The sequence below is a fragment of the Dermochelys coriacea genome, chromosome 8 (genome assembly GCF_009764565.3).
Source record: "Dermochelys coriacea isolate rDerCor1 chromosome 8, rDerCor1.pri.v4, whole genome shotgun sequence".
NCBI lineage: Eukaryota > Metazoa > Chordata > Testudines > Dermochelyidae > Dermochelys > Dermochelys coriacea.
The window spans coordinates 93,811,805-93,829,439 of record NC_050075.1 but is presented as its reverse complement, the minus strand read 5'-3'; the positions used below and the strand labels follow the sequence as shown (position 1 = coordinate 93,829,439).

Sequence of the window (17,635 nt, the reverse complement as noted above, 5' to 3'; positions counted from 1 at the left end):
TATTCAAGATTCTATGGTACAGTTATGGTACATGGACTAGGACAAATGCTGAAACTTTAAGGGAAAAAATTAAACTACTTCACTAGAGCCAGAAAATGGACAGGTAGGAATGTCAGGTCATGCTCAGTGAGCCAAATTCAACCCTGATGTTAACTACAGGAGGAAAAAAAAAAAAAAAAGTTGCAGAAAAGATGAGAAGTCTCTCAGGACTGAAGACTGGTACTCTTTAAGTACACACTGGGCCCAATACTTCATTCACACCTGTGTAACTCATTCACTTTGATAGAATTATTCCTAAATTACACAGAGTTAATGAGGGGGAACTAGGTACAGAAATGGTTAATCAGAAAAAGAAGTTATTCTATATTTCACTTTGTTTTAATTTACCATAAACAGCTCTGCACTCTTTTTTTCTTTTAGTAACAGTTGATACACATAATACCTCAGAAGAACAAATTAATCACCCTCACAGATTCACACAAATCTACAGAGAGAAGGTCGCTTTTTCCACTTCAGTACTTGTGAAAACAGCAACCACCAGAATGCCCTTAGAGAAAGCTCAGAGACTGGGGAGAATTTCGGCAGGAGAATGAAGGGAAGGTGTAACACCCAATTTTTTGGCCTTTTACTCAGAGGACCTTCTGCTGTGCTACTTCTAGTGCTTCTGACAATAGGAATGACTTTGAAGCACAGGTAACTTGCTGTATCAAACATGACCATGCTAATTCTTCTTCTTTTTTTTTTAAATACTCCATCCCAGAAAAACAGCATCCAAAAAGGTACGTCACCGATGAGGTGTAAAAGGATAAGATTCACCAACCAAAGTAGTAAAAAAAACCCAACAGCCACATCTTTCACAGCAATCTAGATGCCAGTCTAAATAGTCTATAAGATAAGGGTTGAAGTTTGCCTCACATTATGATGGGCAAATTTAAAATGCCTAAATAAGCAGAGCTATTGCTGCATCACTGGCATAATTTGTCATATACTCTGAAATACAGCAAACAGCACAAGTGGCAGCAGATGTTCATGCTTTAGAGAAAGATGAATGCCATGTAATATGGAAAAAGAAGGGATTATTTTTCCTGTAAATTTGGGAATAATTTTTTTGTTTTTGTAATGACTTTATGAGAAACAGAAATGAAACAACACTGTAAATGAAACAGGCATCGTGTGCACATGTGTACGGTGGATAATTATGTTAGTGAAAGGAATGCCATCTGGTTTAAGCACCTGACCTTGGGAATACTTTACACAGCAGTAGGACGACAATCAAGGAACTGTGGTAACAGTTGCAATATAAAAGGGAGGGAAACAGAGTTACCAAAAAACCATTTCCACAAAAAGTTGCAGCAAGAAAATCTATTATTTATATTGTGATAACACAATGCCTAGGAACTCCAATCATCATAAAAAGCCTGATGAAAAAATCTTAAGTTTATGTGCAGTCAGAGGTCTTAACACCTAGCTAATTTGGGGCATACCCATACTATACTATCAGTTTGTTAAAGTATCCTGGAGTGTAAATATAGATAGATATTAGAAAATCACATCTGAATACGCTGTATGGAGCAATTGTCGTCAAATAAAAGTGACAATTGTCTTAGCTAGCTAAATATTTGTAGTAAAATTCAGAATTTAAGGTGTTTCCTATAGTAATACTGTAGGTACTTCAGCTATCTTATTTACTTCAGGGGGTTCTCGCTTTCTCCACCTAGGACCTTCAAAGCAGCCAAAGGACAGTGGATTGAGGTCATGGCAAGAATATGTCCTGTGAACGACAACAGCAGATGAGTTTTTTGGGTGGGTGGTGCTTGTGAAGGTTGTTCAGCTGCTGGCTGGCAAATGGGAGAGGGATTGTTTCAGCTATTCCTGCCTCCCCCCAATTTCCATGCTGTTCTCTACTTCAGGGAAACACTAAGCACTGAATAGTTTTTAAGAGGACCACCACCATCCACTGGGCAACAAAGATAATGCCAAAAAAGTGCTTTAGTCAAAATATAAGTTTTGAGGGCGGAGGTACCAGGGGAGAGTAAGTCAGACAAGGTTTATTAACAGGTTTCAGAGTAGCAGCCGTGTTAGTCTGTATTCGCAAAAAGAAAAGGAGTACTTGTGGCACCTTAGAGACTAACAAATTTATTAGAGCATAAGCTTTCGTGAGCTACAGCTCACTTCATCGGATGCATTTGGTGGAAAAAACAGAGGAGAGATTTATATACACACACACAGAGAACATGAAACAATGGGTTTATCATACACACTGTAAGGAGAGTGATCACTTAAGATAAGCCATCACCAACAGCAGGGGGGGGGAAGGAGGAAAACCTTTCATGGTGACAAGCAGGTAGGCTAATTCCAGCAGTTAACAAGAATATCAGAGGAACAGTGGGGGGTGGGGTGGGAGGGAGAAATACCATGGGGAAATAGTTTTACTTTGTGTAATGACTCATCCATTCCCAGTCTCTATTCAAGCCTAAGTTAATTGTATCCAGTTTGCAAATTAATTCCAATTCAGCAGTCTCTCGTTGGAGTCTGTTTTTGAAGCTTTTTTGTTGAAGTATAGCCACTCTTAGGTCTGTGATCGAGTGACCAGAGAGATTGAAGTGTTCTCCAACTGGTTTTTGAATGTTATAATTCTTGACGTCTGATTTGTGTCCATTCATTCTTTTACGTAGAGACTGTCCAGTTTGGCCAATGTACATGGCAGAGGGGCATTGCTGGCACATGATGGCATATATCACATTGGTAGATGCGCAGGTGAACGAGCCTCTGATAGTGTGGCTGATGTGATTAGGCCCTATGATGGTATCCCCTGAATAGATATGTGGACAGAGTTGGCAACGGGCTTTGTTGCAAGGATAGGTTCCTGGGTTAGTGGTTCTGTTGTGTGGTGTGTGGTTGCTGGTGAGTATTTGCTTCAGATTGGGGGGCTGTCTGTAAGCAAGGACTGGTCTGTCTCCCAAGATCTGAGAGAGCGATGGCTCGTCCTTCAGGATAGGTTGTAGATCCTTGATGATGCGTTGGAGGGGTTTTAGTTGGGGGCTGAAGGTGATGGCTAGTGGCGTTCTGTTGTTTTCTTTGTTGGGCCTGTCCTGTAGTAGGTGACTTCTGGGTACTCTTCTGGCTCTGTCAATCTGTTTCTTCACTTCAGCAGGTGGGTACTGTAGTTGTAGGAATGCATGATAGAGATCTTGTAGGTGTTTGTCTCTGTCTGAGGGGTTGGAGCAAATGCGGTTATATCGTAGCGCTTGGCTGTAGACAATGGATCGAGTGGTATGATCTGGATGAAAGCTAGAGGCGTGTAGGTAGGAATAGCGGTCAGTAGGTTTCCGATATAGGGTGGTGTTTATGTGACCATCGCTTATTAGCACCGTAGTGTCCAGGAAGTGGATCTCTTGGGTGGACTGGTCCAGGCTGAGGTTGATGGTGGGATGGAAATTGTTGAAATCATGGTGGAATTCCTCAAGAGCTTCTTTTCCATGGGTCCAGATGATGAAGATGTCATCAACGTAGCGCAAGTAGAGTAGGGGCATTAGGGAACGAGAGCTGAGGAAGCGTTGTTCTAAGTCAGCCATAAAAATGTTGGCATACTGTGGGGCCATGCGGGTACCCATCGCAGTGCCGCTGATTTGAAGGTATACATTGTCACCAAATGTGAAATAGTTATGGGTCAGGACAAAGTCACAAAGTTCTGCCACCAGGTTAGCCGTGACAGTATCGGGGATACTGTTCCTGACGGCTTGTAGTCCATCTTTGTGTGGAATGTTGGTGTAGAGGGCTTCTACATCCATAGTGGCTAGGATGGTGTTTTTAGGAAGATCACCAATGGACTGTAGTTTCCTCAGGAAATCGGTGGTGTCTCGAAGATAGCTGGGAGTGCTGGTAACGAAGGGCCTGAGGAGGGAGTCTACATAGCCAGACAATCCTGCTGTCAGGGTGCCAATGCCTGAGATGATGGGGCGTCCAGGATTTCCAGGTTTATGGATCTTGGGTAGCAGATAGAATACCCCAGGTCCTGGCTCCAGGGGTGTGTCTGTGCGGATTTGTTCTTGTGCTTTTTCAGGGAGTTTCTTGAGCAAATGCTGTAGTTTCTTTTGGTAACTCTCAGTGGGATCAGAGGGTAATGGCTTGTAGAAAGTGGTGTTGGAGAGCTGCCTAGTAGCCTCTTGTTCATACTCTGACCTATTCATGATGACGACAGCACCTCCTTTGTCAGCCTTTTTGATTATGATGTCAGAGTTGTTTCTGAGGCTGTGGATGGCACTGTGTTCTGCATGGCTGAGGTTATGGGGTAAGCGATGCTGCTTTTCCACAATTTTGAGGACAGAATGCTACTGTCATGAAGCCTGTTTATATTATTAGTGATTTATAGCTGACGGTAGGAAAGTAAACAAACATGACTGTGCAGCCAGCAGACCCTGATAGTACAGTATGAGATAGTGTGTGGGATTCAGTATAGGGGTATTACTAGCATGAATTTGGGATGACCAAATTTCTCGTGAGTGTGGAAGCCATGAGTTAGTTTTAAAAGTTGCTCTCAAAACTCATGACAATAAAATCATGGTTTTGTTTGGGTCTCATATTTTACAACAGTATTTGTTTGTTTTTTCCACCCTGCTTACATGTACGTATGTAACCCTGCACCACTTCCCTCACCCCCATCCCTTTGCTTTTAGATTGTAAGGTCTTTGGAACAGGGACCATTTCTTCCTATTTGTTTGTACAGCACCTAGCAAATTTGGGGCTCATCCATACTATAAATATTTCCAAGTGTCTAAATGTAAAGATCAATGTGGTTAGTATATTTGTGTATATTATCTAAAAATTATCTATGTTTCTTCAGTAAGTCACTATGCTGAAATTCTGTGAACATATGATCTCTTGTAACCTGCCACATGTAAAAACTAATGATATATAAAGCTGGAAATTAGGAACCTCATCTTCCCATACAGATATGGAGTGTCTGAGATATTGATCAGTAAACGTCACTTATATAAGACCAAAGTCTTATACCACAGACTCTATATACTTGCATTTTCCTGTTATACATTCATGTGAAAAAGGAACAGCTATGTATCTTTGTTTTTGTATGTTTTTTTAAAATAAAAGCTAGCAATAAACTGTTCAAAGATTTGGAATATTAATATTTTTGTTCAAGATGTATTAGTGATGAGAACATGGGTGAGAAAGTTGAGGTACAAGGCAACAAGCTATTTAATTAAGGAATTATTCTCTGGAAACAATAATCACATGTGCGATATTAGATGTGTTTATGTGTACAAACACAAATAATGACACACACTCTCTTAATCCTGCTGCTGTGATAGGGACATTTCTTTTTAACGCTAACTTCAGAAAACTTACTTGTAGGGTAAAGTTCAGAGGAAAAAACGGATCATGAGGATGACTGTAACAGGGACTAAATGCAACTGGCACTCAAGTTATAGAAAATTCTCATGAGTGAGATACATATGACTGACTGTCTTCATTATTAGGTGCTCATGTACAAAAAAGCACATTTTAGTGGTTCAAAAACAAAAGTAGGAATTAGGATTGGATTCTAGTCATGACAGCCACATACTTGCTGTACTATTTTGGGAAAGTTGCTTTAACCTCTGTGTGTCAGTGTTTGTAAGGCACTTATCATAGCATCTTCCTTTCAAAGATGTCAGAAATAAAAGTTTGCAGTAAATTGCTCGAAGATTTGGAATGTTAATATTTTTGTTAGAGATGGATTAGTGGTCAGAACACAGAAGAAAGAGCCTAGGTGCAAGGTAACAAGCTATTTATTAAGGAATTATTTTCTAGAGACCATAATCACGTGTGATATTAGAAATGTGTGTGTGTATGTATGTGTGTACTAAGTCTTCTTAAATTAGTGTTAAAAGGAGATGTCCCTACTGCAGCAGAAGGATTAAAAGTGTGTGTGTCATCATCTGGTGTTAGTTTCTGGTATGACCACTACATGCTTCAAAGCAATGAGGTCTTTGCCCCAGAGAGCTAGATATCAATTACCTTTTCCCTAAATATATTTCCGAGACCTATGTCCTCACCTGTAACCTATTAAAACCACAAACAGAGTGCAATCTCAACTATAGGAAATAAGAAACTCAGAAGGATAGAAGATTCAAAACGGTCAAACTGCAAAAAGCAGAATTCTCTTGCTATGATATATTAGCACTAGATGGTGCTGTTGACATAGTTATCCAGCTTAGCTCCAAAAACACTAATTGGGTAGGTAAAGCTGAAAAGTCTTGCTTAATTTATTAACCAAATCCCTCTAAGGATAACAGGGTGAATTGGTAGAGAGATTACGAAATAAACTATGAGTACTTTACAAAGAGCATTAAAGCCTCATGTTAAAAAGGAGCCGCATCATTTAAATTCCACATAGAAGTATGAAACCCATTTCTTGCATATATGAAGCAGCTGATATATTAAAAGTGATTTATAAATAAACTGGCACCACTGAAAAAATACGACTATGCTTATTTTAAATCTTGAAACCAAACAAAAAACTCATCTGAATTTTAAGTTATAATGCATTATATAAACCATAATTACTAGCTATCATATCTCTAGTGATGCAATCAATCACAATACAGAAAAATTTAAAACCACTCTTGCTTACTTACATTATCTACTCTGATAATGATATACTGAAACTCAAGTGCATTACAGATTAGTAAAACAATCTTCAATAACTTTTGTAACAGACAGAAGCTAAGTGAAATACTGTACATCAAAAGCCAATGGATGGAGTTTGTAATCTACATTGCCAGATATACTTCCATGTATATTACCTATGACAGGAAACTTCTTGGTTTTCACTTGTTTAAGAATAAGTTAGTGACACCCAGTTTTATGAACTCCACTGTTATTATACTTTTAGCAAAAATGCCCTTTTGTTTCCCAGTTGACTAGTAAACTATTATGTTTTCCCTTAATGTCATTAAACACCTATTTGATTAAAATTTGGGTGATTCCTAGATTGCAAAATTAAAGTTTACCTGTCCATGAATTGTCATTTGTAAATAACTTATTCCGATAATAAATTAAACAGAAGAACTATTTAGCTAGTAAGAACAAATTTTAGTTACCTTTGCAGCAAACTGAAGTCCAACTTTGTCAGCTTCAGCCTCCAATGTCCTGTTATATGGCCTATCAAATAAAAACTGGAAGAGAAACATGTCAAAGCCTTGACCATAATTCTTGGTTTCACCAATTTATGAAGTCATTAACATTTTGTATTTTTTCCTAACCTGCTCATAAGAAAAGCTGGATGGGATTCATCATTATATTATATTAATTACCTATATATGACAAGTAAGCAATTTTAATCCTTGTCTAGCATAGTATATTCTTTCCATCAGAACTCAAGCCATGTATTCACCTGGGAAACTTGCATATTTCTCAAGGAAAAGGAGTAAATGCACTTCTAAAGCACTTTTCATTAGCTGATCTCAGAGCATTTTAAAAGCAATTTAAGGGACGCTATCAATTTAGCTAGTCAATTTTAGAAAGAGAAGTAAAGGCAGTTCAGGAACTAGCCAAGGATGTGATGCCCCTCCTAACCACATCAATTTTGTGGATTTACAATTACATTTGTCTGTTTTAAAAAGTGTTTTATCTCCCCTATGGCTGTGTGGAAGATCCACACAAACAGAGGAAACAAACGGATTATGCATAAGCAGGAGACAAATTTTTATCGTATCTTTGAATTAATGTCATTTTAGGTGTTGCTTGTAACTGTATTAGGTAAAAGTTTCAGGGAGAAACGGGATTTTTAAATTGTCTGGGTCTTTAACCCTCGTATGACATACCTGAGGGTAAGTACGTATGGTATGATAAACAAGACAGTCCACAGTATCTGACACTACCATAAACCATAAGAGATCACTGCCCCTTCATGATTACACTCCCAATATAGGGCATAAATGCTCCTTGAGAATTCCAAGAGATGAAGATATTAATCTGGCCTGCTCACACTCCATTAACCCTAGTGATGTAAATGACATTGCACAAAGACACCATTTTGCCAGGCAAAGATCCAGTTATACAACCTCCAATCTTCTAGAATATGCATTTTATGAAGATTCACATAGTCATGTGCTAGTAAAACAGGTTACAGTAAAGATTCACATGCACTATTGAAGCAGATTGCTGTTCTGAGTGAACTTTGCTCCTGTTCTATAGGCATTACGACATCATTATCTGAGCTGAGTATCAATTGGGAAATTCCAACGAGAGAGAGGGAGCATTACAAGTTTATAGTAGGGTTCTTTCAGCTCCATCACTGGATGAGTAAGAGCTGGAAAGCATTTGGGATCAGGAAAGAAACGTTCTAGAATAGTAACTGCCACAATAGAAGAGCATCAACGATGTGGGCCTGGCAACTTGTACGAAACCTAGGCACTAGTTCATTTATTGAAGCAGCATGGATAATCCTGTTTTATTCAGCAAATCTAGGTAAAATGAGCCAAGTAACTAAATTTTCCTGCATCTTTACAGAGATATAAACTGACAGGCATTTTTGGGATTATTTTTAGGATGTCTGTATGTTTCCCACTCCACCCTACCCCCCCCCCCCAAAGCTTTACAAGATAGGATACATATTGTGACAAAGTTGCTGCTCTATCTTGGTGGGTCTTGCGCTTATTGGCGGATTTGCTTGCCTTGGAGCTTCACAGCAGCCTTCAGCTTGGCCGTTTTTCTGAACCCACAGTCCAGGTTGACTCCTCCTGTGTCCGACCAGGAGTTGGGAGGATTTGGGGGGAACCCGGGCCTGCCCTATACTCCAGGTTCCAGCCCAGGGTCCCGTGGAATGCAGCTGTTGAGTGCCTCCTGGAACAGCTGAGCAACAGCTACAACTCTCTGGGCTACTTCCCTATGGCCTCCTCCCAACACCTTCTTTATCCTCACCATAGGACCTTCCTCCTGGTGTCTGATGATGCTTGTACACCTCAGTCCTCCAACAGTCCAAGTTCTCACTCTCCGCTCCTAGCGCCTCTTGCTCCCAGCTCCTCACATGCACACCACAAACTGAAGTGAGCTCCTTTTTAAAACCCAGGTGCCTTGATTAGCCTTCCTTACTTGATTCTAGCAACTTCTTGATTGGCTGCAGGTGTTCTAATCAGCCTGTCTTAATTGTCTCCAGAAGGTTCCTGATTGATCTGGAACCTTTCCTGTTACCTTACCCAGGGAAAAGGGACCTACTTAGCCTGGGGCCAATATATCTGCCTTCTATTACTCTCCTATAGCCATCTGGCCCAACCCTATCACAATATCTTGACTTGTGTTTGTGTGAAGGCTCTGGGAAACATAATACAACACAACCCAAGCTGATCCTCTCAGAGTAAATAAAAGCAAATTCCATGTTTTATAAGGAAGGAGAGGACAGTTCAATCCCAACACCGAAGCCTCTTACCAAGTTTAGATATTGCAATGATAGATAACACAGAAAACTTGAGACAAATACATATAGGAAATATTTACTTTCATTTCATTGAAGTTTCCCCAGGTACAGAGAAGCACACAATCATTTAGAGGACAGGAGATTCTTCTAGGTGTGCGTGGTCTTTGATATCTTTCTGAATCACCATTAATAAAAGAGGGAGGATAAGCAGCTTGATGGATCACCTGTGTGTGCCATGACACTCCCAGTTTCTATTCTGTGTCTGACGAATGGACAAGATGATCACTTGCAGCACTGACTTGAGTAAAGCTCTACAGACAGGCAGTTTTTCATCTATTCATCATGGTCACTTGTTATTTTTTGTTTTGGTGATTTTATTGCCATTTTTAGTCAGGGGCTTCTAGGCATCAAGGAGGTTATCTCACAGCTCCAAAAAAGCTATACAAGTCTGAGAGATAGGAAATTTGATTATTCTTTACCTAAACAGGGGTGGGAGAGCTGAAAGCTATCTTAATCACTTGCAGAAATTTTAATGAATTCTGGGTGCTTGTTTTCCTAATGGCTGCTGTATAGAACAAAGGAGATGCAAGGCAGGGGGGGAGAATATAACACTACAAGGATCTGCACTAAAACTCTATTATCCCCAGAATGTTTCTGGATCTGTTATCACCAAGCAATATGGTGTCACCATTAGACCTAAAATACGTTCCAGTACTGCCCATCCAATTACGGTTATACTCTGAAAAATTACTAAAAATGGCAAGAGGGTATTCCATATTTATTGTGTTCCAACGATTATGTCAAATTTTGCTTAATTTACAGAAGATGCTTTCTTAAATGCCTGCCCTGCAAAATTGTTGAAAGTTCTATATACTTGCTATCTGTACTTTAGAGGAAGGATTGAGGCCACAGAAATAGGAAAATTCAAATAGAATAAGCAACCTTGTTAAGAAAAAAGTAAGGGAGTACTTCTGGCACCTTAGAGACTAACAAATTTATTTGAGCATAAGCTTTTGTGAGTTACAACGAAACAGACTCCAACGAGAGACTGCTGAATTGGAATTAATTTGCAAACTGGATACAATTAACTTAGGCTTGAATAGAGACTGGGAGTGGATGGGTCATTACACAAAGTAAAACTATTTCCCCATGTTTATTTCCTCACCCTCCACTGTTCCTCAGACGTTCTTGTCAACTGCTGGAAATGGCCCACCTTGATCATCACTACAAAAGGTTCCCCGTTCCCCTCTGGTAATAGCTCATCTTAAGTGATCACTTTCCTTACAGTGTGTATGGTAACACCCGTTGTTTCATGTTCTCTATGTATATAAATCTCCCACTGTATTTTCCACTGAATGCATCCGATGAAGTGAGCTGTAGCTCACGAAAGCTTATGCTCAAATAAATTTGTTAGTCTCTAAGGTGCCACAAGTCCTTTCTTTTTGCGAATGCAGACTAACACGGCTGCTACTCTGAAACTTGTTAAGAAAGAGATTTTCTTTTCTGCTTCTGCCTAATAAGCCTCAGCAGTAGCCACAGGAAGCAGCTACGAGGATGGGCCTCAAGGCATTTAATTGACAGATGAATACCTGCAGCCTTTGACAAATGATTTGATTATGTGGTGTTTTTGTTTGTTTTTTTTAAAACTTATCGACATGTTGGAATGAAAAAGAAGATCTGCCAACTCTCCCTTCAAAACTACCTGAAGGAAATTAAACAGAGTGACTGACATGGATTTACAGACATTGACAATGGTTGTGTGTGTTAAAGAGGAAGTCCCATCATCTTAAAAATCTCAACACCTCAGTTAGCTCAGGAAATACAAACCATGTGTTAGAGAACAGGGAGGGGAGGAAAGAGAGAAAAAGAAGTGTTCTTTTTGTGCATACTAATTAGTCACATGGGGTAAAGCCCAGATTACCATAAAATTTTCTGCTCTTAGCTGAGCAACTCCTTAAGCTAAAGTCAATTAGAACAACTTCTGGTATAAAAGCAAACAAAATCTGTGCTCTTTGCTGTATACAGAAGACAGAGAGAACAGAATAACCTGGAAGAATGAGTGGAACTTGTTTACAGTGATAGGTACTTAGATTGCAAGCTTTGTGGTAGAGATGTTCTTTTGTTCCATTTGTACAACAACTAGCAGAATGTGGTCCTGGTCCATAAATTGGGCACCTAGGTGTTATGATAATACAAATAATTATAGTAAGGAGGAGATAGCGTTCCTGGGGATGTACGCAAGAGGAAGAACTCATAATGCAGCTTAAACTAGTCAGGCAAGGTGACTAAAATAACTCACACAAGGGGGGGGGGCGCGGAATATTGCTATGGACAACAAGGATCGGGCCAGGTCAGGTTGCTATTATCTAGAAAAACATAAGGCGGCAGACAGAGAAAAGCAGAGAGATGCACACTTGAGGGTGTGTGGGGAAAAAAACTGCTCTGGTAAGTATCACAGCTAGATGCTGAGTGGGAGCAGGAGGATTTTGCAAGGACATGGCTGAATCCAGGATGAAAGATTGTGCTTTTAACAAACTTCCCTTTAACCAAAGCCTCTCTCCCCACCCAACTAGTTCTGAAGTAGCCTTAGACTGTGGAATAAAGTTTTGCAATTTGCTTTTACCTCAATTGTCTCTCTCATATTCCATGTTGAATAATTTTTATTATACTTAAGCCTAGAGTCAGAATTTGTAACTATCCGGGGTTATTGCTAGGGTAAGAGATCCCAACCAATGAAGGACAAGAAAACTTTTGTAGTGCAAGCATAAAAAAATTGGCTTTGGGCAGAGAAGGTCAGGACAGAAAACTACTGATTGTAGGGGTCGGAGAATAAATCTAATTTACATTCTTGGTCAAAGGCACAATTCAATCCCACAAGGTCATGTCATACCAGTTGCAGTTACCCCAAAACGTGAGAAAGGCCTTAAGAGCAAGACACAAATTTGAGAGGTTGATAGGGAGGTAGGTCTCAGAGACCAAACAATGGGCTTTTGTCAGAGCTCAGCCACAATAACTCAACATTTCCTCAAACTTTGGTCTTTAGATCATTTGCTGGCATTCACTGCTGGCTTTTAAGATGCTTCTACAAACCTCCAGCCTCTTTTATAATAATTTATGTTCAAAGCCTACAGCTCCTAGAGTGATGGGCAGATATTACAGCACAGACTGGTTATATTTGTTTTGAAGAACCACTGGGTAACAGGAAAAGAATCACAGGCAATATAAAAGAGTCTTTATTCCAAGGCTAATAAAAATGTTATGACATATGCAAAATTCCCCCAAAAACACTCTACACAAGAAGTAGATGAATAACTGGGCAGACGCACACAATGAATTAGTTATCAGGAAGAATGTGGCAGCACACAAACTCCAAGTTTTATTTTATTGATATTTATGTTGGAGGGACTACATACATTTCACTGGGTTCTTTATAGTGCGCTACTGTCTTTAAAACTGGACTTAGATCCTGAATTTTGTTAAATTAGAAGCCTGTTTCCCACCAACAACAAACATCCATAAATACAGTCATTTCACATAATTCTCTGACAAACTAAAGAAAACAGCTGTCAAATGCAGAAAAATAGTACCTCAAATGTCAATTTTGAAAAGGCAAACTAAGATTAAGTGGGATATTGAACATCCCAGAGGTTCTAATTCACAAGTGCTAATATGCTGTAGATTAGTTTTGCAGGCTGACCCTCTGCTACGCAATTTGGAATTGGGCTCTTCCCAAGATAAAAAACAGTAAATTCTTTACTAAATATTTGAAATATTACAAGGGTCAAGTCACAATACAGCATCAGATGAAGCAGAAATATTAGAAATTTATAAAAATACAACTGCCTCAAAAAAACCCAAATCCTTATTATACAGTTATAACTCTTAGCTCTCCCATCTTATACACAGAGTTGGGTGGCACAGTCATACTCCAGTACTAGAAATGCAATGTTTTCCAAATGACTAAGAAATGACAACTTACCCAAATAATAGTAGAAAGTATATTCGGCTGCGCTTATAGAAATAGTGTCAGTGCGTAGCATACTGAACTAGGTGTTAAATAAATGAAGCAAGTACAACAATACCACTTCCTCCACCTTACCTCCTGCAACTTGGTCTGGATCCACTGGCCTACAACTGCCAAACTATCTCGAGGACAGACTGCCCAAATCATAGTGAGCAAGATAAGCGACAGGAAATCCAAGAAATGTACCAGACTGGCTTTCTCTGCCTGAAAACAAAAACAGTGAAGTTTTCAATAATTTACCCTTGGATCTTGCTTGCATGCATTATTTCTGAATTTGAGAAAGATAGTTCTTTTCTATCTTAGGTACATATATGCCATCACAGAGTGGGATAACCCTTTAAGAAAAGAGGACTTAGTCCCAACTGCTAATAATTCTCTGTCTCCTAGGCGAGAGGTTTTAGGCCAGGTATCAGGTGATAGCTTGCAGACAACCTGGTCCTCAAATAAAAGGCCAACAAGCAACAGAGAGGGAGAGACTTGCTCAGAGCGTATAGGCGTCTGCAGGAGACCCAGGGACAGGAAAAAAAAAAAAAAAAAAAGACTAGAAACAGGCTCTCCATACCAGCATCGCTGAAGATAGAAAGTGTGTGGGCAGGGACAGGATCCTTATGTGGATGAGGCTTTAAAAGAAGTCAAGCAACCAGACTTGGCTTTTGTGTTTTGATTTGTGTTGGACTATTCTGACGACAAACATATCTCTGAAAAAATGGGCTGAAATTCTACTGCTGTCGGGAACTTTACTTGACACACTGGCCAGTGAGTGGTCCACCAGCTTACAGTCCTTGATCATTGTAATACGAGCATTTCTCAACCTAACATATTTATCCACACAATACCTCTGTGAGGTAGGGAAGTGATATCCCTGTTTTACAAATGAGGACTGAGACACAGAGCAACTAAGTGACCTGCCCAAGTTCACACAAGGAATCTGTAGCAGAGAAGGGACTTGACTTCAGATCTACCAAGATGAAGGCTAGTGCCCTAACTGCTAAGACCACCTTCCTCCCAAATTCCATCAGTCTTGCCAATTTTCAGAGTAGCAGCCGTGTTAGTCTGTATTCGCAAAAAGAAAAGGAGTACTTGTGGCACCTTAGAGACTAACAAATTTATTTGAGCATAAGCTTCCGTGAGCTACAGCTCACTTCATCGGATGCATTTGGTGGAAAATACAGTGGGGAGATTTATATACACACACACACACACAGAGAACATTGAACAATGGGTTTTATCATACACACTGTAAGGAGAGTGATCACTTAAGATGAGCCATCACCAGCAGTGGGGGGGTGGGGGGGAAAGGAGGAAAACCTTTCATGGTGACAAGCAAGGTAGGCCATTTTCAGCAGTTAACACCAACATTCCACACAAAGATGGACTACAAGCCGTCAGGAACAGTATCCCCGATAATGTCACGGCTAACCTGGAGGCTGAACTTTCCGACTTTGTCCTCACCCATAACTATTTCACATTTGGGGACAATGTATACCTTCAAATCAGCGGCACTGCCATGGGTACCCGCATGGCCCCACAGTATGCCAACATTTTTATGGCTGACTTAGAACAACACTTCCTCATCTCTCGTCCCCTAATGCCCCTACTCTACTTGTGCTACATTGATGACATCTTCATCATCTCGACCCAAGGAAAAGAAGCCCTTGAGGAATTCCACCAGGATTTCAACTATTTCCATCCCACCATCAACCTCAGCCTGGACCAGTCCACACAAGAGATCCACTTCCTGGACACTACGGTGCTAATACGCGATGGTCACATAAACACCACCCTATATCGGAAACCTACTGATCGCTATTCCTACCTACATGCCTCTAGCTTTCATCCAGATCATACCACACGATCCATTGTCTACAGTCAAGCTCTACGATATAACCGCATTTGCTCCAACCCCTCAGACAGAGACAAACACCTACAAGATCTCTATCAAGCATTCTTACAACTACAATACCCACCTGCTGAAGTGAAGAAACAGACTGACAGAGCCAGAAGAGTACCCAGAAGTCACCTACTATAGGACAGGCCCAACAAAGAAAAGAACAGAACGCCACTAGCCATCACCTTCAGCCCCCAACTAAAACCTCTCCAGTGCATCATCAAGGATCTACAACCTATCCTGAAGGATGACCCATCACTGTCGCACATCTTGGGAGACAGGCCAGTCCTTGCTTACAGACAGCCCCCCAACCTGAAGGAAATACTCACCAGCAACCACACAACAGAACCACTAACCCAGGAACCTATCCTTGCAACAAAGCCCATTGCCAACTCTGTCCACACATCTATTCAGGGGACACCATCCTAGGGCCTAATCACATCAGCCACACTATCAGAGGCTCGTTCACCTGCGCATCTACCAATGTGATATATGCCATCATGTGCCAGCAATGCCCCTCTGCCATGTACATTGGTCAAACTGGACAGTCTCTATGTAAAACAATGAATGCACACAAATCAGATGTCAAGAATTATAACATTCAAAAACCAGTCGGAGAACACTTCATTCTCTCCGGTCACTCGATTACAGACCTGAGGGTGACTATCCTTCAACAAAAAAACTTCAAAAACAGACTCCAACGAGAGACTGCTGAATTGGAATTAATTTGCAAACTGGATACAATTAATTTAGGCTTGAATAGAGACTAGGAATGGATGAGTCATTACACAAAGTAAAACTATTTCCCCATGTTATTTCTCCCCCCTACCCCACCCCCCACTGTTCCTCAGATGTTCTTGTTAACTGCTGGAAATGGCCTACCTTGCTTGTCACCATAAAGGTTTTCCTCCTTCCCCCCCCCCGCTACTGGTGATGGCTCATCTTAAGTGATCACTCTCCTTACTGTGTGTATGATAAAACCCATTGTTTCATGTTCTCTGTGTGTGTATATATAAATCTCCCCACTGTATTTTCCACCGAATGCATCCGATGAAGTGAGCTGTAGCTCACAAAAGCTTATGCTCAAATAAATTTGTTAGTCTCTAAGGTGCCACAAGTACTCCTAGTCTTGCCAATGTTAATCTTTAAATTCAATTCTGTTACAATGTAAAGCTATTCCAATAGTTACAGTTGTTTCTCTCTCTCAAAAACTGCAGCTCTCATTTCTCTGTTCTCCTTTTCATAGGTGCAATGCTATCAAAAAGGGGTAACTCAGCATAACTTCTCCGCCCCCAAGTCATAGCCCCAAGGGAATACTGCTATCCCTTGTTGCATTTGTTCCCCAAATGCACTAATCACAGTTGTATAGCAACTTTCCACTAAATGAATTAGAATAAAACTACTAGTCATGACTATTTTTCAGATGAATTTAGCCTTTTTTCTGTATATGATCATATGCAAATCTGTCACGTGGGTCACAATTTTTTTTCTTTGCTTAGTGAACAATTTGTGCGAGGTTGGGGTATTCACTCCAGGAAATGGTTACCTAAGTCACATGGTATCTCAGGTTCTGATTGGATGACTGAGGCTTTATAACAAGAGGATAAGTTCCTTTTTTTCCTACATAAAATTAGCCATGAATATTTTTAACTGTTCAAATAACAACAAGCACTTCTGGCATGAATCTTCTTGTTCACCAAAATGTTTGCAGGTGCCAGTGAAACAAATCAGCTGGTTTGTTTGCAAATACTTTTGAGAGTTATTTACCTAGCTCTAGAATAACCTTGGAAAATTATGGGGAGTTTTATGTTGAAAGTTTATGGGTTTTGAGACTGAACGGGAAAAGTACAGATATAAGACTGCAGACGTTGCATTAAAAGAAAGGAATGATTTTGGGTACAGATGCAGCTACACCTTATAATGACATGATTTTTCTGTTTCGACAAGCAGCAGTATGGATAACATATCTTCATCTACAACAACTTGGGCCAAGATTTTATTCCCAACCTGTTTTTTCAAAGCCGGACCTGAAAAATGTGAAAGATTATTATACCCGTTCTGTGCATGAAAACTGGTGATAAACTACCAGTTCATCCATGAACACATTAGGGCTTGGGATATATACGCAAGATGGTACATGTTCACATTTGAAAGCACACTCAGTTATCTGCAAACGGAGTCAGACTTTAGGTCCCATGAAGACTTATCCAACAATCCTAAAAATTAACTATGGAATTTTAGGGCTTTGCTACTGAACTGCAAGTACCATGTAATTTAGAAGACATTTTAAATACATCTATAGATTCAA

General features: G+C 40.1%; 1 protein-coding gene across 10 annotated transcripts in view; it reads right to left on the bottom strand.

Annotated features, from left to right (window-relative positions):
• OMA1 (OMA1 zinc metallopeptidase) overlaps positions 1 to 17,635 on the bottom strand; it is a 35,434-nt gene that overhangs the window by 11,319 nt on the left and 6,480 nt on the right. For all 10 annotated transcript variants that reach the window (XM_038413379.2, XM_038413381.2, XM_043490954.1 and 7 more), the window contains 2 exons: positions 13,515 to 13,643; positions 7,101 to 7,175 (listed from right to left, as the gene is read on the bottom strand). In XM_038413379.2, coding sequence (XP_038269307.1) covers positions 7,101 to 7,175; positions 13,515 to 13,643 — 204 coding nt within the window. The remainder of the gene's footprint in view (positions 1 to 7,100; positions 7,176 to 13,514; positions 13,644 to 17,635) is intronic.